At 43.2% G+C, this 20,975-nt stretch overlaps 1 protein-coding gene across 1 annotated transcript in view; it reads left to right on the plus strand.

Moving 5' to 3' along the window:
* The window catches only part of inppl1a (inositol polyphosphate phosphatase-like 1a), a 73,105-nt gene that overhangs the window by 34,496 nt on the left and 17,634 nt on the right, over nucleotides 1-20,975 (plus strand). The window contains exons 5-17 of the mRNA XM_080428661.1: nucleotides 68-214; nucleotides 517-607; nucleotides 6,086-6,175; nucleotides 8,351-8,449; nucleotides 12,198-12,348; nucleotides 12,926-13,032; nucleotides 13,345-13,447; nucleotides 13,621-13,817; nucleotides 14,421-14,538; nucleotides 18,147-18,243; nucleotides 18,387-18,525; nucleotides 19,137-19,236; nucleotides 20,552-20,640. Of these exons, the coding sequence (XP_080284787.1) occupies nucleotides 68-214; nucleotides 517-607; nucleotides 6,086-6,175; nucleotides 8,351-8,449; nucleotides 12,198-12,348; nucleotides 12,926-13,032; nucleotides 13,345-13,447; nucleotides 13,621-13,817; nucleotides 14,421-14,538; nucleotides 18,147-18,243; nucleotides 18,387-18,525; nucleotides 19,137-19,236; nucleotides 20,552-20,640 (1,528 nt within the window). The remainder of the gene's footprint in view (nucleotides 1-67; nucleotides 215-516; nucleotides 608-6,085; nucleotides 6,176-8,350; nucleotides 8,450-12,197; nucleotides 12,349-12,925; nucleotides 13,033-13,344; nucleotides 13,448-13,620; nucleotides 13,818-14,420; nucleotides 14,539-18,146; nucleotides 18,244-18,386; nucleotides 18,526-19,136; nucleotides 19,237-20,551; nucleotides 20,641-20,975) is intronic.

Below are 20,975 nucleotides of genomic sequence, written 5' to 3' on the forward strand. Positions count from 1 at the left end.
GTGTGTGTGTGTGTGTGTGTGTGTGTGTGTGTGTGTGTGTGTGTGTGTGTGTGTGTTCGTGTTCCAGCTGTCCGGCAGCTAACGGTCTCAGCACCATCTCTCATGAGTACCTGAAAGGCAGCTACGCTCTGGACCTGGAGGCTGTCAAACAGGGGGCCTGCGCCCTGCCTCACCTCAACAAGACCCTGGTGGCCTCCTGTAAACGACTCAACGGGTGAGACGCACACACACAGATCATGACATTTTACGAGACGATTAATTTTCATTAACACAGGACACACAGGACACACACACACCTACTGTAGGCACACAGAGTATATACACACAAATGCACGGGTGGGAAGACATACGCATGCACAAGAATACGGACGTGTAAATTCACTGCAATGGCACACACTTTTTTACACATGTGTGCACATACAAACATAGACTTGTGTACTGTATGTTTCTTACACACCTCTTATTCTCTCTCTCTCTCTCTCTCTCTCTCTCTCTCTCTCCCTCCACCTCATACAGAGAGGTGGATAAGGTTCTGTCTGGACTGGAGATTCTGTCTAAAGTATTTGATCAGCAGAGTGCCTTTATGGTCTCCAAGATGATCCAACAGGTATGTGGGTGTGGGTGGGTGGGTGGGTCTTACACATCCTTGGTAAGAAGAATAGTGAGATGAGGTGTTCTTTATATACAGCAGCACATTCACATTTTCATTTTTCTCTTTTGTACATATAATGATTTGTATTTGTTGATGATATGTATTTCTGTATTTGTTGATGAATTGCATACATAGGACCACAGAGGAAACAAGTCCCCTGGACTTTTTTGTGTTATCCTTTTAGCCTAAATGTCTTAACTGTATACCTCGTGCTGTTTACATTTCTGTCTAATAAAGTATTCAATCAAAAAAATATAACTTTAAGAATGCACGCACCCGCTGAAAGCACCGTTAGTTGCACAATTAGATAGCACAATTGCGTCCGCTTTTCGCTTAATGTCCGATTCATAAAAGATGTTGCGCTAATGATGCCAGTGCAAACACGCTGAGTGCCGTTTGCCCTCATTTTGTGTCTTGATTGCGGTTATCCATGTAGCAACGTATAGCCTAAATGGTGTGCTGATGCATCTTTGACTTTCACCGTCTGTCACTGTCATAGCAAAAGCCTGAAATCGACAATACCTGTGTAATAATCAAAATGGTTCATTTCATTACGGCCAATCGCCTCAACCATCGCAATTTGACGCTCTTTTTGTCTGAAAATAATATTTGACAAGTTCACTTGTTGAGCAGAGCGGCTCCACATCAAGCTAAAATGTTACTTTCAGTTCGGCTTAATCTGGAAACTGGACTATTCATGAAGGAATTCACCAAAAGCATCACCACGGAAAGAGTGGGGAGCGTTATGAACAGAGCAGTAATGCACAGTATAACAACAAGATTGCACCTTAAAGTGCAATCTTGTGCCAGAGATTTTTTTAAGCGGGTTTTTAACGTTTTCTTTTACCTTTTCAAGTAGTCACAAAATATTTTCCGTGATCACCGTCCTCAAGGTGATCCCCTCATTACACACACAGGGGTCTTGTAGAATCGGAAAAATCGTTCCATAATTGCAACCAGTTGAAAATGGCATGTTTCGCCAAAATTACATCTAAACACAGGAGCCGAGATACAGAATACTTGCCAAATACTTTAACCAGGAAGTGAATGGAGCAGTACATCTTTAGAACACGTTATCTATGGTTCTGTGTGAAAAAAAAAGAAAGAAAAAAAAGAATCTTTATTTTTTTATTCTTTTCCCCCTAAAAGAAACGACTATAGTCTATAGTAATATATATATATATATATATATATATATATATGTACAATGTGTCAATGAACATAATGGCATTCCTTATTTATCTTATCATGAATTGTTGTTTTGGTAACGTGTGTGGGCATTGGGCAAGTATTATTCTGACGCGGCTTCTAATTAGAATTGTTCTATTCGTGGTCAAATTACCCCCCAAAGAAAGGTTACAGTAGGTTTATATAGACAACCGGGATGGTTTACCAGGCCAGGACACTGCAGGCTGAAAGCTTCTGTACTGAAGTCTGGACACACCTGACACATTCTGAGATGCAAATAAAAGATATAGAGATTCCCTTTTAGAATAAAAAGGTTTGTTTTCGCGTTATTTGCATGGGTTCAGCGGAGGCAAAAACCACACAGTCCTCTTGTGAATTTCCCCCAGCAGAGTTTATAGGCAGACAGTCATGCACACGTGGACACACACACACACACACACACACACACACACACACACACACACACACACACACACACACACACACACACACACACACACATAGTGCTCCTGAGTACATTGGGGTCATGAGGAAAGAGCTCTTTGTCTCCAGGAGAGAATAACAGTTCCTGGAGACAGACAGACAGACACACTATATCCTGTGCTAGCATTATCCTTGGGCAACAAATTGTGTGTGTACCGTATGTGTGTATTTACTGACCCACATGCATGGGTTTTGGTCGTATTTTGCGTGTCCATTTGTGTATTTTTTTTTCCCTTTTCCGTGTTTGCGCTGACTGTCGTTGCTCTCTGTTGCATCTGTAAACAGTCACATGACGTGCCATTGTCTTCCCTTCCTGTTTCTGTTGTACACACGGGGCTTATAGAGAAACACGGCCGCCGTTCTCTCTTGTTTCCAACGATTCGCTCATATAAATAGTGGTCGCACTGAAGCTCCCAGACCCGGGGATGTGTCTGCAAATTATGTCAACAATATCAGGTGTTGAGAAAAGTCGACCTTCGTGCATCCCCTGGGCGGTGGGACCCGTTTGGCGGGCTGACCGCGTAACTCCGGATATCCTGAGTTTGAATCTGATCCGGGGACCGGTCACTCCGTGTCATCTTTCTACTCTCTCTTAACCCATTAAGACCTGAGGCGATTCTTAACCCATTAAGGCCTGAGGTTCCGATTCTACAAAATGTCTTCTAAATCCTAACAGTTTTTAGAAAAAAACGTATGTTGCTATGTCAGTGGTTCTCAAACTTTTTCATGTCAAGGACCCCAAAAATGTATATGTATTTGGCCGCGGATCCCCATCTCAAAATGTGTTGTTCCAGGGGGTCCCAGAAGCAAAGATTTGAGTTACAAATGTTCGCTTAGAAAATATATATATTCAAAGATTTGCACAAATTTTCAAGATAAAAAAAAATAGCAGATCTACAAGCTCATAGCGTGGCACTCGGTGCCGCGCTATGAGCTTGTAGATCTGCTATTTTTGAATAGCCAAAAGTGTAAAATAATGCTTTTTTTAGCTCAAATCAAAAAGTGACACAGATGCATTCCAGGTCTTAAAGGGTTAAAAATGTTTTCTAAATCCTAACAGTTTTTTGAAAAAAATAAAAAATAAAATGTTCAAGATTTTTCAAAAATAGCAGATCTACAAGCTCATGGCGCGGCACTCGGTGCCGCGCCATGAGCTTGTATATCTGCTATTTTTGAATCGCCAATGAAATCTAAAGTGACACAGATGCGTTCCAGGTCTTAACTCATTCACTGCCACTGACGTAAAAAACGTAATTTCTCCCGTTTACCAATCCTGCCACTGACGTAAAAAACGTAATTTTTTTTTTTAGTTTTTGTTTCAAATTTGACCCAAAGACCAATGAGATATGATTGTTTAAAGATCTAGACTCCCATCCACTTCCTTGTTAACTTAAAACTTAAAAATTCTGTATCTCGGCTCCTGAGTACTTTTTTTTTTCGATGAAAAATCTCTGGCAGTGGGCAAACGCGGCCAGCAATAATTGTGGCAGTGAATGAGTTAATGGGTTAAAATGTAAAACCCTCTGTGTCAATTCAACCCTGAGAGTTAAATAGAACCAATTGGACTCGTAATGGTACATTTGGTTTCATTTGACCACTCTCTGAGTTACAAACCCATAAGGGGTCCATTTGGGTCCTTCAGTAACTATCAGTCATTTTAGCTGGGGGCCCCCCTGGAAGCCCTTTAAATGACCCCTGGGGGTCCCTAGGGCCCCACATTGCAAACCAACTGTAACAGAGCGTGAAAATACTGAAAACAAGCGTTATTGCAGCATAATAGAGCGTTGTTATTCAAATGTCTACAACAATAGAGGCCAAAGACCAAAACGACAGCTGTGAGCTTTTTTTTTTATGGGGGGGGGGGGGCGGCTCTTTGAAAGGTAACCCAGAACCTTCCATAACCTGAAACCTTTCAGAAGTGGTGTGCTGGCTTTTTTGCTAACGTTTCCATTATAGCCACCATCAGCTCGTATCATTTTGAAATGATAAGTTCTGAGTTTTGGGTTTCCCAGAACTCAGGCTTTAGCACTACCTCCCCGAGCAGGGCCCAAATTTAGGCTCTGAGAACCGTATCTGAAACCCAGCCGTAGCATAATGGAAACGAACCCGTGAAATAGGTTTCATGGCACGGTACGGTTCACTTTAGTTCTTGTCGTAAAAAGAGCTATTTGTTGTTGTGTTATTTTAACGACAAAGACCAACATTATCGTTGTTTTTGGGCAGAAACCTCTTATCTCCATATTATAACTTTTTGTCTTTTTTCGTAAATGAATATTTGATCATGCTACAGCGTAACACAAAAATATCAAAAGTAGATGATCCACAAGCTGCTACTTTTGCTTTTTTTTTTATCCTGAAAAGTAACAGTTTTTAACAGGGTTCCACCCGACATAGACGATATGACATACAGGAACTGCTGTGGTCTCAGAGGGTTGAGGTGTTTTTGCACAGAACATTTCTGGGTGTTTCTTTAACCACATTTAACCACCTATATAGCGTCCCTATTCTGGGGGCAAACATTTTTGGAACGTCTGCTTTGCGCTAGCGCGTTCACACCTGCTTGTCAGCAGTTGAAACATTTTCAACTCGGGCGTTGGGAAAGCATTTTTTAGACAAGCGCCTGGAGTTTTCAGCTGGGAAGAGATGTTTTGGTGGACACCCAGCCTTTTACACAAAATATTACACGCAGGGCCAGATTAGACATTGTCGTGCCCAGGGCTATGACCAGGTTTACTGATCCCCAGCCCTTCCGAGGGAAACGTGTGACAGTGTTTCAGAACCACAGACAGCGCCTTCATTTTACCAAGACAAAGTATTTTCCAATCGAACAATTTTGTCTGGAACAATAACATGTTGCCACCGACATCACATGGAGCCTCTTGCCCCAGGATGCAGCCCCATGAGCCTGTGCGATTTATTTGATAAATTAATGATACAATTCACCAAGGTGCATAGTACAGTAGAATTATCCGGATACGGATAGCACAAAAAGTCGAAAGATGGCGCGGCACCGAGTGCCGCGCCATGAGCTTGTAGATCTGCTATTTTTGAAAAATCTTGAAAAAAATACGTTTAGATTTTTTTTTCAAAAAACTGTTAGGATTTAGAAAACATTTTTAAGAATCGCCTCAGGTCTTAATGGGTTAAATTGAAAAACACCCTATACCAGCCATACCAACAAGGTCCAGTGCAGACCAACCAGGGGCCCCTTATGCAGCAGTGAAGGGATGCCAGCTAAATGTTTGCTAATGCATTTTCTGAGTGCTTATTCGTCATGCTCCCGTATGTAAACACCTCTAGAATGTGAGACCCTTTTAACTTCCATTTTGCTCAGGATTTCCTTGGTGTCCTTGAATCAGACGTGTGACCTTTGTCTGCATCTGATGTCATTTGTTTTGGAGCTGTTCCCCCCCCCCCCTCTCTTTTACTTCCGTCATTTGTTAGTTTTTATGTCTTCCTGATGATGGCCCTGTTTGCTACACGATGTATCATGACACGTTGTGAGGTTGTAGCACGGCCATTTTTGTCATTTGACGGAGTATAAACTAGGCATTAGTTATCATGTGACATCGTGTAGCAAACAGGGCCATCATCAGGAAGACATAAAAACTAACAAATGTAGATAGGTCGTAGATCGGCTATTCTTGCCGCTTCATACCATGGTACCGTGTAGCTCAGGCTAGACTTGTCTTTCCTAGCTCCGCTCCAATCTATAATTTGTGTGTGTGTGTGTGTGTGTGTGTGTGTGTGTGTTTCCATCAGTCTGTGAATCAAGGTGGAGACCAGGAGCTGGAGAACCTGGTGACCAAGCTGGCCATTCTCAAAGACCTGCTGTCCTCCATAGAAAAGAAGGTACAGACAGTGCACGCAACCATGCATACTAAACACAGTAAAATACAGAGTGCAACTCGTAGGAAAAATTGCGGAAAAATGGGTCCATGCGCAAGGGCACATTTTGTGCTCTGCATGTTGGTTGGAATCTCTCTCTCTCTCTCCTCTCTGTCTCTTTCTCTTTCACACACACAGCTGTTGCTTAGTGTTTAGATAACCCTATCTTTATGATGGATCATCTGTCCAGAGCTCCCGCTGGCTGCATCTGTAGCCTAGCATGACTCGAGTGCTCCAGGCTGGGACCCCGCCTCTGTCTGGGGCCCCAGGGGTCAACAACGCAACGGAGGAGAGAGAGAGGACGTCGCATTGCGACGCACTTTTAGCTTGTAGATCGGTGCTTAATTCATAATGTACTTTTTTGTTAAGTTTGGGGTCCCCGGGAGACACCAGATGTATCTTTTTGGGGTCTCGAGAAGAAAACGTCTGGGAACTGTCGTTGGTGGGGGGGGGGGGGGCTTCTACTGTTGCACCAAACATGTCTGGCCAAGTCTCACACATTTTTGTTTTAGCCACCTTCCTTTTGTCTGCTTCTTTTTCCAGCAACTGGTTCATTTTTAGTTACTATAAACCCTAGCGTCACTATTCTGGGGTAGACATTAGTCGGAAATGGCCTCTCGACAAGCTCGCCCAATCCGAGCGTGTAGAAGATCTGTTATTTTCAGCACAGTGATTTGGTGAAAAGGAGGGGATCAAGTGTAGATCCCCGGTCAACGAAGTATATCAGGTTTGAGTGGTTAGAATCTCACCTCTGGTTGCATTTCCAAGCAGTACCGCCCACCCCAACCTTTTATACAAAAACCAGAGCCTGTTTCTACCTAACACGGAGGCTATGATACAACACAGAGGCTATATAACACATCATCATGTGTCTATCTATAATACAGCCACTGCGACAGTTCCACCCATTTGATAAAAGGTTTTCACTGCGACTCCTGGGGCAGCCATAGCCGAGTGGGTAGAGAGGTCATCTGGTAACCAGAAGGGTCACCAGGTCAAGCCTCGGCTCGTCCATCTATGTGTCAAAATGTCACCGTAAGTCACTTATCCCCTAATGCAGTGGTTCTCAAAACTTCTTCATGCCAAGGACCCCTAAATTGATGTGTATTTGGCCGCGGAGCCCCATACACGATTTGTGGGGTGAACTTTTTCAAAAATATTCAGACATTTCCAAAGAAAGTCAAGATGTTTTGAAAATAGCTGATATATGTATAGGGCCATGGGGGTCCCTGGACCCCATTTTGAGAACCCCTACATTAGACCACGGACCACCATATCTCTGAGAGTGTACAAATGGACCCGTAAGGGTCCATTTGGTTCCATTTGTGCACTCTCAGAGTTACAACCACATAAGGGTCCATTTGGTTCCTAACTATCCGTCATTTATCTGGGGACCCCCTGCAACCCACTCAAGGACCCCTGGGGGTCCCCGGACCCCACTTTGAGAACCAATGCCCTAATGGCTCCCCATTGATCAAAAGGGCCGTCTGAGCGTTCTATCTCCTGGGTGAATGTAGAAAAGTGAATTCCCCTCCCCCTTTCCTTTCACTATCTCATTGCCACTGAGAAATATATATTCAACCTTGGCACAAAATATCTATAGTTTCTAACCAACAACTCAAAGTACCAAGGGATATATATCAGGCTTCTGGGCTATGGGCAGGGCTACTCTTGCATTCACCCCCTTTGACCCCCACCCTGATCACGGCGCCAATGTAATAACCATCTGGATTTGAACCCGGGTCTCCCGCATTGGGAAAAACAAGCATCTACCGTTCACACAAAGGGGATTCCCCTCTGTTCAAGGGAGATCCTATACTTCTGGGCATCAGGCAGGGCTACTCTGCTACACCAGTTCATAGGATTTGCGATTGGAACAAAGCCCCTCTCCCTCCTGAGGGCTAGCTTGTTTGTACCACCGCACAATGTGATGTCATTGACCCCTCCTCCTTTTGCTACTCCTTAATCAAAAGGAGGAAACGTAAATGGTTTCCTTGCTGCTAACGACTCTCTCTGTCTCTCTCTCTGACTGTCTTCCTCTCTCTGTCTCTCTCTCTGCCTGTCTTCCTCTCTCTGTCTCTCTCTCTGCCTGTCTTCCTCTCTCTGTCTCTCTCTCTGCCTGTCTTCCTCTCTCTCTAGGCTCTGAAAGCTCTCCAGGACATGAGTTTGTCCTCTCCTAGCTCTCCGGTTCCTCTCTCCACACGTCACAGTAAAGCCATTCCTGTACAGGCATTTGAGGTACGCACACGCGCGCACTCTCACACACACACACACGCACGCACGCACGCACGCACGCACACAGCCCTGTACTGGGGTCAGAGGTGCGGATTCAGGTCATGTGACTTGGCATCAAGTCTGATTCAAGTTATAGTTCTATAAAACAATGTGACAATAAAGAACACCTTGAACCTTGTATTTACTTGTGACTTCTAGTGACTTAAGGCTTGACTTTTAGAAATGTTAAACATGTTGCACAAAATTATCATTAAAACAAATGTTTTCAAAGTTTAAAAAAATACTACAAGCTCACAACGTGTCATATAGCAACACATTGTGAGCTTGTAGATCAGCAATTATCTTCTATCCATTGTAAGAGAACTGTATGTGTGTATGCACGTTTGGGGGGGGGGGGTCTCAGCTTTTGTCAGATGTAAGAAGGGGGGCTACAAGGAAAGAAAAGGTTGGGAACCACTGGTTTAGATGTTATTTAAGATATCTTTCATTTAATACTGCTATTGGTCTTGACTCATGTTAGTTTTTTGCTTTTTTACATTTAAACTTGAGACTTTACATGGGACATGACTAAATTGACATGGACTTGACCTGCTACTCTACATTTAGGCTCTCGACTTGACTAAAAACTGATTTGGGACTCAAGTTGTTGTTTTGTTCCTGCCTCTGCTGGGAATTTCTCGGTCATCTACTCGGTGAAGTGGCGGGTTTTCTTTAACCTTAAACCAAGCTAGAGTGACAGAGAAATGAAAGTGAACCCAAGTGTCCCAGGGAAGCCGTACATATTAATCAACACTGTTGTCACCGTCGATATGTGGAGGATGAGGAAACCACTGGGAAAAAATCTCTGTTTTGATCATATCATCACTGTCAGGCAGAAACCTTGTATCTCCATTTTTCAACTTTTTCTATACGCAACCAGAATTAGCTTCCTAAAATGTTGTCACGGCCCGTTCTAGAACGTTTGAGAACCAGTGCTGTAATTGTATTACTCTTCAGCATGCTATATTTCACACGTTCTGGACAGAACGTGATCGCTATTGTAAGGATGTGATGTCATCCGTCCCTTAATTCTTTCCAGGAAGTCTTTCATCACAGTCGATGTGGAACAGGGGGGGGGGGGGGGGGGGAGAGGAATGTTTGCGATGTATTTCCTGTGACCTCATACGGAACATTAAAATCAACCTCCAGTGACCTGGCTGACCGTTTGACTTTTTGTTTGATTATTATTTTTTTTGGGTGCAATCGAGTTTTGGAGGCATATCAGTGGTTTGACTACGTATTGCAACAGACTCATGCATGTGATTAGTAACCCCCCCCCCCCCCCCCCCCCCCCTTACGCTAGTGAGTGCTGCAGACAATCGTGCGTCAGTTCTGAGATCAACTCGTGTCAGAGGAACTTCCAAAGGAAGAAAAGAAGAACGAGGCAATGAGTTCAGTCACACAGCGCCACAGACCCTCAGGGATTCTCTTAACCCGATGACTCTGTGACCTCTGACCCCCCCCCCCTCCTCCTCCTCAGACAGTTGACTCATAAGCAAATCAGTGACTAGTTCCCTTTGCACTGTCATGACAGATGAGCCATTGATACACAGCTGAGAGAGAGAAGCCTTATGGGAACCAATGGTTCTCAAGCCATGCGGCCCACAGGTCAGGAGATATCTCCTGTTTCCTGTGTGTGTGTGTGTGTGTGTGTGTGTGCGCGTGCGTGCGTGCGAGTGATTTGGGTGGGTTAGGTTAACCGCTCAAGCCCTGTTAGCCGAGCTACAGTCCTCCTGGCCGATCTGGTCCTTCTGGCCGATCTACACGGTCACGACTTTTTTGGAATGAACTTCCCACTGATGTCATGGCAGCAGAGTCACTGCCCATCTTTCGCCGCAGGCTGAAAACCCACCTCTTCAGGAAACACTACCCTTCCTCTTTGCCTGGCCTACTTCTTGTTAACTAGTTGTACGAACTCTTGTTTTATTGTTGTATTGTTTTATTGGATCTTGTTTAGTCGATACACTTATTTGTTTTAGATCTTCCTCATTTGATTTTGCTATTTTGTCTAATCTGTTTAAGAAAGTATGTAGCTGATATATTGCACTTTTACTTTAGCGCTAGGTATACTCTTGGTTGCTTGTTTTAGCAGAAAATGCACTTAAGACTTCTGGTGATTAGTAGTTTCGTTCCCTACCTATGTTGAATGCACTTATTGTAAGTCGCTTTGGATAAAAGCGTCTGCTAAATGACTGTAATGTACAGTACAAGCTCACAACGAGAGTGTAGATCGGCTATTTTCAGAAGAATTCAGAAAGGTTTTGGCAAATCTTGAAAAGTTGATGCAAATACGGAAGCCAGGGTTACCGTGGTTAATATAATGAGGGAAAGATCGTGTAAAGGTGAATAAACGGAGAGGGAGAGAGGGAGGAAGCACGGTGAAAAGGGTGGCGAGAGAGAAGGAGAGAAAGTGTAATGAAGGTGGAGAACAAGGGGGTCATTACGTGTTAGACGAGGCAGTATGTACTGATTCAGCTACTTCCTGTTTGTTGAGGAAACGGAACGTTGCTGAGAAGAGCAGAGAGATGAGAGATAACGGCAACGGATTAATCCTCTAACGACCGCTCGCCACAAGGCCTGATAACGCACCGCAGAACGGAAATCTCAGCTGATTTTATCCGGCTTCGACAAATTGCCTGTCAGTCACACATCCTGTCAAACGGACGTTTCAGGAAAATGGCACCGTCTCTTTTGCGATTCCTGTGATCTTTGACAGTTTTAAACAATTATTTATGAACGTGTGTTCTGTTCCAATGCTTAGATTAGATGAATGTGCACTGTGACAGCAAAGAAATGCCTTGAAATTCACTACTTTTGAAACGGAGACCCCTGGTGGCGAGGTGGTGGTATGGCCTGAACTGCGTTCAACAACAGTATTGTTGCATGCACTCAGTGGTGTAAAGAAACTAAGTACATTTACTCAAGTACTGTACTTAAGTACAATTTTGAGGTATTTTTTACTTAAACTGGAGTATTTCCAATTTTCAGTGCTTTTACTTCAGAGGCAAATATTGTACTTTTACTCCACTACAATTATTTGAAAACTCTAGTTACTAGTTACTTTGCAGATATAAATTATTATATTATAAAACATACATTAACCACTTCAGCCCTATTTTATACCGAGGCTATTTGAAAATATCAGATCTACAAGCTCACAACGCCGCGATGCGACACGTTGTGAGCTTGTAGATCTGCTGTTTTCAAACATTTTAGTACTTTTACTTTCGGTACTTTAAGTATATTTTGATGCCATTACTTTTGTACTTTTACTCAAGTAACATTTTGAACACAGGCCTTTTACTTGTAACAGAGTACTTCTACATTGCAGTATTGATACTTTTACCTGTGAAAATGTCAGTACTTTTTCCACCACTGCATGCACTCCCATGCTCTCTCTCTCATACACACGCTCACATTAGAGCCCGACCTATGCCAGATTTTTAGGTCTGATGTCGAACTGATTGTTGGGAGTCCTAGACCGTGGATTACCCATTGTTTTGACCGATATTTTGTCAAAAGTGCAAAATCAGTCATTTCTAATCAATTTGAAAAATAGAAGATTCAAAAATAGATGACCCTGAGTCTGTTATAAGCTTTTACATCTGCTGTTTTTGAAAACCGATATATTAGTCTGGCTTCAACACACACACACACACACAAACACATCAGAAGTGTGTGTAACTCATATCTCTCTCTTTCCACCACACAGGTGAAGTTAGACGTCTACTTGGCAGAGTTGACGAAGATCGGCAAGAGTCAGAAACACACGCTGTCTGTGGACGTGGAGGGAGGAAGACTAGTGGTGATGAAGAAGATGAAGGACAGTCAGGAGGACTGGACCACCTACACACACGACAAGAGTGAGAACACACATACGCGCACGCGCGCACACACACACACACACACACACACACACACACACACACACACACACACACACACACACACACACACACACACACACACACACACACACACACACACACACACACGTGGTCATACTGAGATTTTAAAGTGTGATGTGTGACAAGAGAGAGGGAAAGACATCCAGCCCGAATGTCCAGAGGGAATATTTTCTGGCTTCTGTCATAAAAAACGTCCCAAACTGTAGATGACCGGCCACATACGCGCGAACACAATCGACGAAATGTCCCAGAATATATTAAACTATGCATGAAAACCCTGCATAGGTCACAGAAAAGTTACTGTTCTATTCTCACATGATGTGTTCTTATTAATAATAATATATTATATTATATATATATTTGATTTATGAAGCACTTTTTTAATGTAAAAGTACAACTGATGCAAATGTAAAATTATAACAACCATATAAAAAATCCTAGGACCTGTCTACTAGACCGTAATGAAGTTTAAGACCCCCCCCCCCCCCCCACTCGCCTTTTCTCTCTGTCTCTCTCGCTCTCTTTCCATCAGTTCGTCAGTTGATCAAGTCTCAGCGGGTGCAGAATAAACTGGGCATCGTGTTTGAGAAGGAGAAAGACAAGAGTCAGAGGAAAGACTTCATCTTTGCCAGCGCCAAGGTGTGCACACACACACACACACACACGCGTGCAGGCGGTACATTTAGCACCCATGGATGCACACGTGCAGCCATGCACAGAAACACACCTGCACACGAAACATGCTAATACATGCAATGTAAAACACTGGATACACACACACACACACACACACGAGAAGTGACCAACCTCTCAAATATACAGTAGATAGAACACAATACAAGGGACTGATCTTTACGGTATTTTACACCACACAAGCTAATATCTGTGTGTGTGTGTGTGTGTGTGTGTGTGTGTGTGCGCGTGTGCGTGTGCGTGTGCGCGCTTGTGTAGAAGCGGGAGGCATTCTGTCAGTTGCTGCAGCTCATGAAGAACAAACATTCCAACCAGGATGAACCTGACATGATCTCTGTCTTCATCGGCACCTGGAATATGGGTGAGATACACACACACAAACACACACACACACACACACACACACACACACACACACACACACACACACACACACACACACACACACAGCACTGGGGAACCCAGTCAACTAAGTATATAGGGTCTAAGAGTTAAGAATGTCATGTTTTTATTTCTGGTCATTTTTTTCTGTAGGTTCTGTTCCCGCCCCTAAGTCGGTGGCATCGTGGGTACTGTGCCGCGGCCTGGGCAAAACGCTGGACGAGATGACCGTCACCATCCCGCACGACCTGTACGTGTTCGGCACCCAGGAGAACTCGGTGTGTGACCGGGAGTGGGTGGAGAGCCTCCGCATCGCCCTGAAAGAACAGACAGAGCTGGACTACAAACCGGTGTGTCCGCCTTACAGGTTGTTTGGTTTTGGGAGCAAAACGAATGACTGAGCAATCATCAAATAAAATGTTATTAATCGAATGGGACGCCTGGTGGCTCGGCCAGAGGCCGAAACCTCACATCTCCATATTTCATCTTTTTTTTATGTTTGTTTCCTAAATGAATAGCCTATACTAGTATTGTATGACAGCGTCGTGCGAAAATAGCAGATCTGCAAGCTCACAACGCTTGTAGATCTGGACACTTGTAGAGCTGGCTTGCATACCTGGTGTCCCTATTTTGGGCATGTCAATATAGGCAAAAAAAATAAAAAGTTTCCAAACCTGAAGTTTTCCAACATTTTTGAATAGGCCTTAAATGGTTAAAGTTCAGTTTGTGTGTGTATTTTATATTTTGTTGCTTGTTCCATATATAATTAAAGTTACATGTTCTTTTCATTAATTTAAGTTTAATATATGTTCAGTACTTAATTTGGAACTATTATCTTTAAAAAGGTCCAAAATCGGGATCACCATTGGACCAAAAACCTGGCATGGGTCGGGCTCTAATGGGGAGACGGGTGCGATGTGACTGACTCTCTCTGGTTTTGTTCTTGCTTCCAGATAGCCGTGCAGACTCTGTGGAACATCAAGATCGCTGTGCTGGTCAAACCAGAGCATGAGAACCGCATCAGCCACGTGGGGGTGTCCAGTGTCAAGACCGGCATCGCCAACACACTGGGTAACAATGGAACTCACTGGGAACAATAGAACACACTGGGTAACGATAGAACTCACTGGGAACAATAGAACACGGCATACTGAGTAATAAGGATGGGACGATAATTGTATAAAGAACGCTCACAATAATCATATCACAGAGATTTAAATTTATCATCGTGCACTGCACCCGAGTTGGCTCTGTACTGCTTATTTCCGTCACACCAAATCTCTTCGCCAAAGATAGCAGATGTACAAGCTCGCAACGCGTCGTGTTGCGATGTGTTGTGATCTTGTAGATCTGCTATTTTTGACACATTTTCCCCCCAGAATATGGATGCTGAGGTTCAAGTGGTTAACAAAACTGTCAATTTAAGAGTTTTAAGCGTTTTCGATTACCAACGTAATAATGTTAATCGCAATTATTTTGGCCACAATGAAACGTGAAATTCTCATATAGTCCCATCCCTACTGGGTAACAACACAGTAAGATTATCACTTTTAAAAGGTCCTTTTTTACACTCAGTTAAATGAACACTGAGGATGTTCTTTACGTTTTATAATTTTTAATCCTCAAAAATCTAATGGGAGGATTTTAAGGGAGGCAGAGCTGGAGATTTAGTTGGATGGTCAATCTAAGTGGGTATCGATAAACCATTATTTTATATATTTTTTATAATCTCAGTTTTACTAGTGTCTCTGCACTGGTAAATGTGCTAATGCAACAAAAAAAATACAAAACAAGACTTATTTTAATGAATATAAGGTCATTTTAACCCATCTGTATTGAGTATGTTAATTAATACAATATAACTACCGTAATTTTCGCACTATAAGGCGCACCTGAATATAAGCCGCAGCAGCTAAATTGAATGATTTGTACATATATAAGCCGCACTGGACTATAAGCTGCGGGTGTTTTAATGTTTAATTACCATATGTAAGGGTCCGTGCACAGAGGGGACTGTCGGGAAAGAGATGGCTGTTTGGGGAAGCTCCCATTTATTAACATTTCAACAAACAAGTAGAGATGCCGCGATTCGATTAAGGGTAGGTACACACTGAAGGACTTTTAAAGTGGTCGGGGGTCGTCTGATCGTTAAGCATTACACACTGCAGGAGTTTATTTATTGAAATCGGCTGTCATATATCGTTGTGGTTTTCACACTATATAGATTGATCCCCGACCAGGGATTACACACTGTAGGATAGTTCACTAAGATGCTATCCAGGATCAGACCCAATACATACATTTGTTTTTATTCCAAGTCATTTTAATCGACGTCTCCCGTGGGCCGTGATGCGTCTCTCTCTTTCTCTCTCTCTCTCTTCAAGTAGGCTACGCACTTACGCAGCACTAGCGTTGCCATGTCCGCTTATTATAAGCGACTTTGGGCTTGTTTTTTCTGTAAAGTTGCTTGACAGTTTAGTTGCTTATTTGGCCTTGTGTCCTAATGTTGTTTGAACCAGTTGTTTTCAAACATTTTCATGGCAAGGACCCCCAAATTAATATTTGTCTGCAGACCTCCCCCTTCTGAAAATATGTTGTGCCACAGACCCCCATACAAGATCTGTGTGGATTTGGAAATATTCCACAATTTCCATCTTTTTTTCTCCAATATGTTCTTCTTTGAAAATAGCCTATCTACAACGTGAGCTTGTAGATCGGCTATTTTCATAAATCCTATGTATTTGTATATAGGTTAAAAATGCTCATAGTCACATTTGTTGGGCTTGTTTTCACAAACCTTCTTGCTTATTTCTCTCGCAAAATCTGGCAACACTCACAGACAACGTCAACGACACACACACTCACACACACACACACACACACACACACACACACACACACAGATCGCTCGCTCTCTGTGTGTCTCTCTCTCTATCTCTGTGCAATAGTCTCAAATAAACAGCCCCCCTTTGAGCACACTCGCTCACTCTCATTCTGTTTTATAATAATGTTTAACTTAATACAGGACTGGACGGTAACTATGCGGGGGATCTGTTTGTTGTGGTCAGGTCCACCGACCTTCCATGTGGCTGTAATGTGCTCTCATTGGCTGTAGCGTACATCTCCTCGCAAGGTGGTCGCAGGCTCGCAGCTCCTTTCATATTGTATGATATTGTCTGCTGTCCTGTATACTGAGATCGAATCGCATCGCAGCGAAAATGCCGATCAAACGCTCCGATCAAAGCACTCCATTCCAGTACTCCACTCCAGCAGTTCTATGCAGCACTTCTAACCAGCACGCTGTGAAACTTTGCTGACTATGATTCTGGAGAGGTTATGTTCTCTGTTTGAGTAATATCACTTGATCAATCCTTTTTTAACATTTAGTTTTAACATAAAATCAGTAATAAAAAGTAAGAGCAGAGCGTGGACCGCGGTCTTGGCCGCGCGCCACATGTTGTACGGGCTGACACATTGTCTGTGCGAGCAACACAGAAGTGTGCAGCGCGTCCAGATCCAGACTTCATTAAAATTCTCCGTCACCGTCATCCACACAAGTATGTTTATAAATACCTTGTGACTGTAAAGTTATATCACCAGCCGATCAAACAATACGATTTGAAACGCAAATGATTTTGGCTGAATTAACAACACTGGCTTTTGCGACGCGAGCGGCGAGCCTCTCTCTCCAGTGGTGTAAATGAATGACCTTCTAATCTTCATCCTACAGCGTCACACAAAAGCAACAAAACTAGATCTACAAGCTCTATGAGATTTCCACCCGACAGAGACAATATTATGTACTGTATAGTCCCTGTCACTGCCAACCCTAACCGGTATTGGGGAGGGTGTAGTACTAGAGACAACCACTTTCTTCTGTCGTTTTTATCCGTCTCTTCATTCTCCCCTCTCATCCCCTCTCCTCTAGGCCATTGGTTTTCAACCTTTTTCATATCAAGGTCCATTATTTATTCCACATTTAAGCATTTAAGATTTTTTTCACTGCCTGTTTTTCAGTCTTTTACTTTATTTTCTAGGGGATGCTAGATTTTAGTTGGGCAGGCGGCCGCCTGCCTTGCCTCTATGGTGGGTACTGATTGGGACGCATTTGGGATAAAAGAGAAAGTGATTTAGACACGCAACAAAATACTTTTCTGTTCTTTTTTCTGAGCGGTGTGCGGACCGAGAGGTGCGCGGGGGGCGGGGGGGATCGGAGCGGAGCCCCGGGGGGGTTGGGGGGGGGGGGGGGTCAACATTAGATAATAATAATAATAATAAACTTTATTTATATAGTGGTGGACTGTAACCTGTAAAATCCATAGATTTAGAATGTCCCCTAGTGGCCGTCGAAAAATGGGAAAAAAGTCGCGGCTTACAGTCCGAAATTTACGGTAGTACATCTGCAGTGGTTGAAGGTGGACTCCCAACTCTTTCATTTGAGAAATTTAGACCCTGGTGTCTGAGGTAGGTCACCTACCAGTTGACTGGTTTAAAATGTCTGACTGGACTTTAAATGCACCTCCATCTTTATTGTAGTTCGGACATTGTTGCAATTACCTTTCTCTGTCTGGGAGACGAAGGCAACAAACCTATAAAAATTATAGTTCTATGTTTTATTGTTTACAACAAATTGATGTTTTGTGTGAATATTGTATTTGTATGTATCGGTGGTTTCCTAGGTAACAAAGGGGCGGTGGGTGTGTCCTTCATGTTCAATGGAACGTCTTTTGGCTTCGTCAACTGTCACCTGACGTCAGGCAATGAGAAGATCGCCAGGTATACACACACACACACACACGTTTGACCTCTGCACAATCAAATCCTCCGTTCGGGTCCATTTGGTTGCATTTGCACAACCTCAGAGTTGAATGAACACTGAAGATTTTAACCATGTGACCCTTGACCTTGACCCCTTGCAGGAGGAACCAGAACTATCTGGACATCCTGCGTCTGCTGTCGCTAGGCGACAAGCAGCTCAGCTCCTTTGATATCTCACTGCGCTTCACAAACCTGTTCTGGCTGGGAGACCTCAACTATAGGCTGGATATGGACATACAGGTAACGCGCACGCACACGCACACACACACACACACACACACACACACACACACACACACACACACACACACACAGACAATGAATACACGCAGACATAAATGACACATCTAAAGTACACACAGATTATACACAGGGATATAGTGGAATTCAGGCTTGTTCAGTTGGATTTGGAACTAAGAGAAATATCATGTTCTTCTGCACGTTAATTTACATCCTTTTGCGGTGAAACTCCTCACTGTTGGGTGAAAAGAAGCAGGCTTTTATGTCTCTTGTGTTGGAGGAGACACGTGGTTGTCTGTGCTCACCCTAGGACCAACTGCAGGAGTCAAGAAGGATGACAAAGGGGCGAGAATACACAAGGAATCAGGGAATTGGCATAACAATGAAATTGAAATTGGAATTATTTTTGGGGGGAATTTAATGGGAACATCTTCTCTGTGTGTGTGTGTGTGTGTGTGTGTGTGTGTGTGTGTGTGTGTGTGTGTGTGTGTGTGTGTGTGTGTGTGTGTGTGTGTGTGTGTGTGTGTGTGTGTGTGTGTGTGTGTGTGTGTGTGTGTGTGTGTGGGGGTGTGTGTGTGTGTGTGTGTGTGTGTGTGTGTGTGTGTTTGTAGGAGATTCTGAACTACATCAACAGGAAGGAGTTTGAGCCGTTGCTGAAGGTGGATCAGTTGAACTTGGAGAGAGAGAAGAACAAGATCTTCTTGCGCTTTGGTTGGTACACCTCCTGCACGACCCTCCATGAACCTCCATGACTCCACACCACAGTGCTGAGAACCTGATGAGAACCCACAGCATACAATTCACTGTTTTAGGCATTTAGCAGACGCTCTTAATCAAGAGCGATTTACAGTAAGAAAGGACAACACGAGGTAATACATCAAATCCATAGAAATAGTCATCTAGGATCATAGGTAAACCAAGAACCTATCATCAGTCTAACAGTAGAATATCCCCCAAAAATCAATAATCTGTACATTGAAACTATCCACACTATAGGATGCTAGGTGACTACCTGTCATCTGTCTACATAACATGCTATTTAAATGACATTTTAGCCCTTACATAAAGCCTGCAATATTTTACATAGAGAACATTAACCAGCAGAGGGTGCTGTGTGTGCAGATGGGTTCCAGTGTGTACAGTTTAACTGTCAGCAGCCAAAAGCCATAACGATGATCTTCGCTTCCTCAGCAAAGATCTGTCCCAACTCATTTAGTAGTCATTATGTTTGGTGTATGTAGTTTTTCAGAGATCTCCACTGGACTACCATTTGTCTGGATTTCTCAATCCACAGTAGTTGCTAGAACAGCGGCAACAGCTGCCCATAACACATCTTTGAAAACCAATCATTAACACCGCTCCAGGACCCTAAAAGATTTTTTTTAATGTCGTTCCACCCAGTTCTAACCACACTGAAGCCTAGAATAGTCCCTATTCTGGGGTGAACATTCAGCAAAAATATCTGATTTACAAGCATTGCACTGCATTGTGAGCTTGTGGATCTGCAATTTTCTGCCAAGGCATTTGGTGTAGAGGGAAATACTAGCGTACCTTGAATATAGCCTTGAGGGTTACCTAGGTCAACGAAGTATATGGTTTAACCCATTAAGACCTGGAACGCATCTGTGTCACTTTAGATTTCTTTGGCTATTAAAAAATAGCAGATATACAAGCTTGGTGCCGCGCTATGAGCTTGTAGATCTGCTATTTTTGAAAAATCATATATATATATTTTTTTTTTTCCAAAATCTGCTAGGATTTAGAAAAGATTTTAAGAATCGAACTCAGGTCTTAATGGGTTAAGTGGCTAACAATGAAAGCTGTGAGATTGTATACATTGACTTGTGAGTATGTGTAATATGTAATAATTGTGTAATAATTATTCTGACAAACTGTGCGCTTCCATCTCTGCATACAAGAACATTTCCGCAATCATTGTAATGTTGTAATTATCCTCTGTGTGTGTGTGTGCGTGTGTGTGTGTGTGTGCGTGTGTGTGGTGTGCGTGGTGTGCGTCTGCATGCAGCGGAGGACGAGATCTCGTACCCACCCACCTATCGCTACGAACGAGGCTCCAGGGATACGTATGTCTGGCAGAAACAGAAAGCCACAGGGGTACGAATACAGTCCTACACACTCTGTACACACACTGCACCCAAGCTACACACTACGTAATGAGGACCCGTCACTGTTGCCAGATTTTGCGAGAGAAACGAGCAACCAGGTCTATGAAAACCAGCCCAAAATAATGAGCGACTAGGGTAGCTGGTCAGTCCAACTTTATTGTCCAATTTTGTGCCAGTGACCTGAAGTAAAAGCTTTGTATAATGTTTCAAAAACGTTCTGGATTTGTCACATTGTTGTTAAGATTTTTGGAAAATAGCAGATCTACAAGCTCACAACTCGTCTGCAGGCGCGTTGTGAGCTTGTAGATCTGCTATTTTCAAATA

This window comes from Gymnoscopelus braueri (assembly GCF_963280865.1).
Source record: "Gymnoscopelus braueri genome assembly, chromosome: 5".
NCBI classification, from domain to species: Eukaryota; Metazoa; Chordata; class Actinopteri; order Myctophiformes; family Myctophidae; genus Gymnoscopelus; species Gymnoscopelus braueri.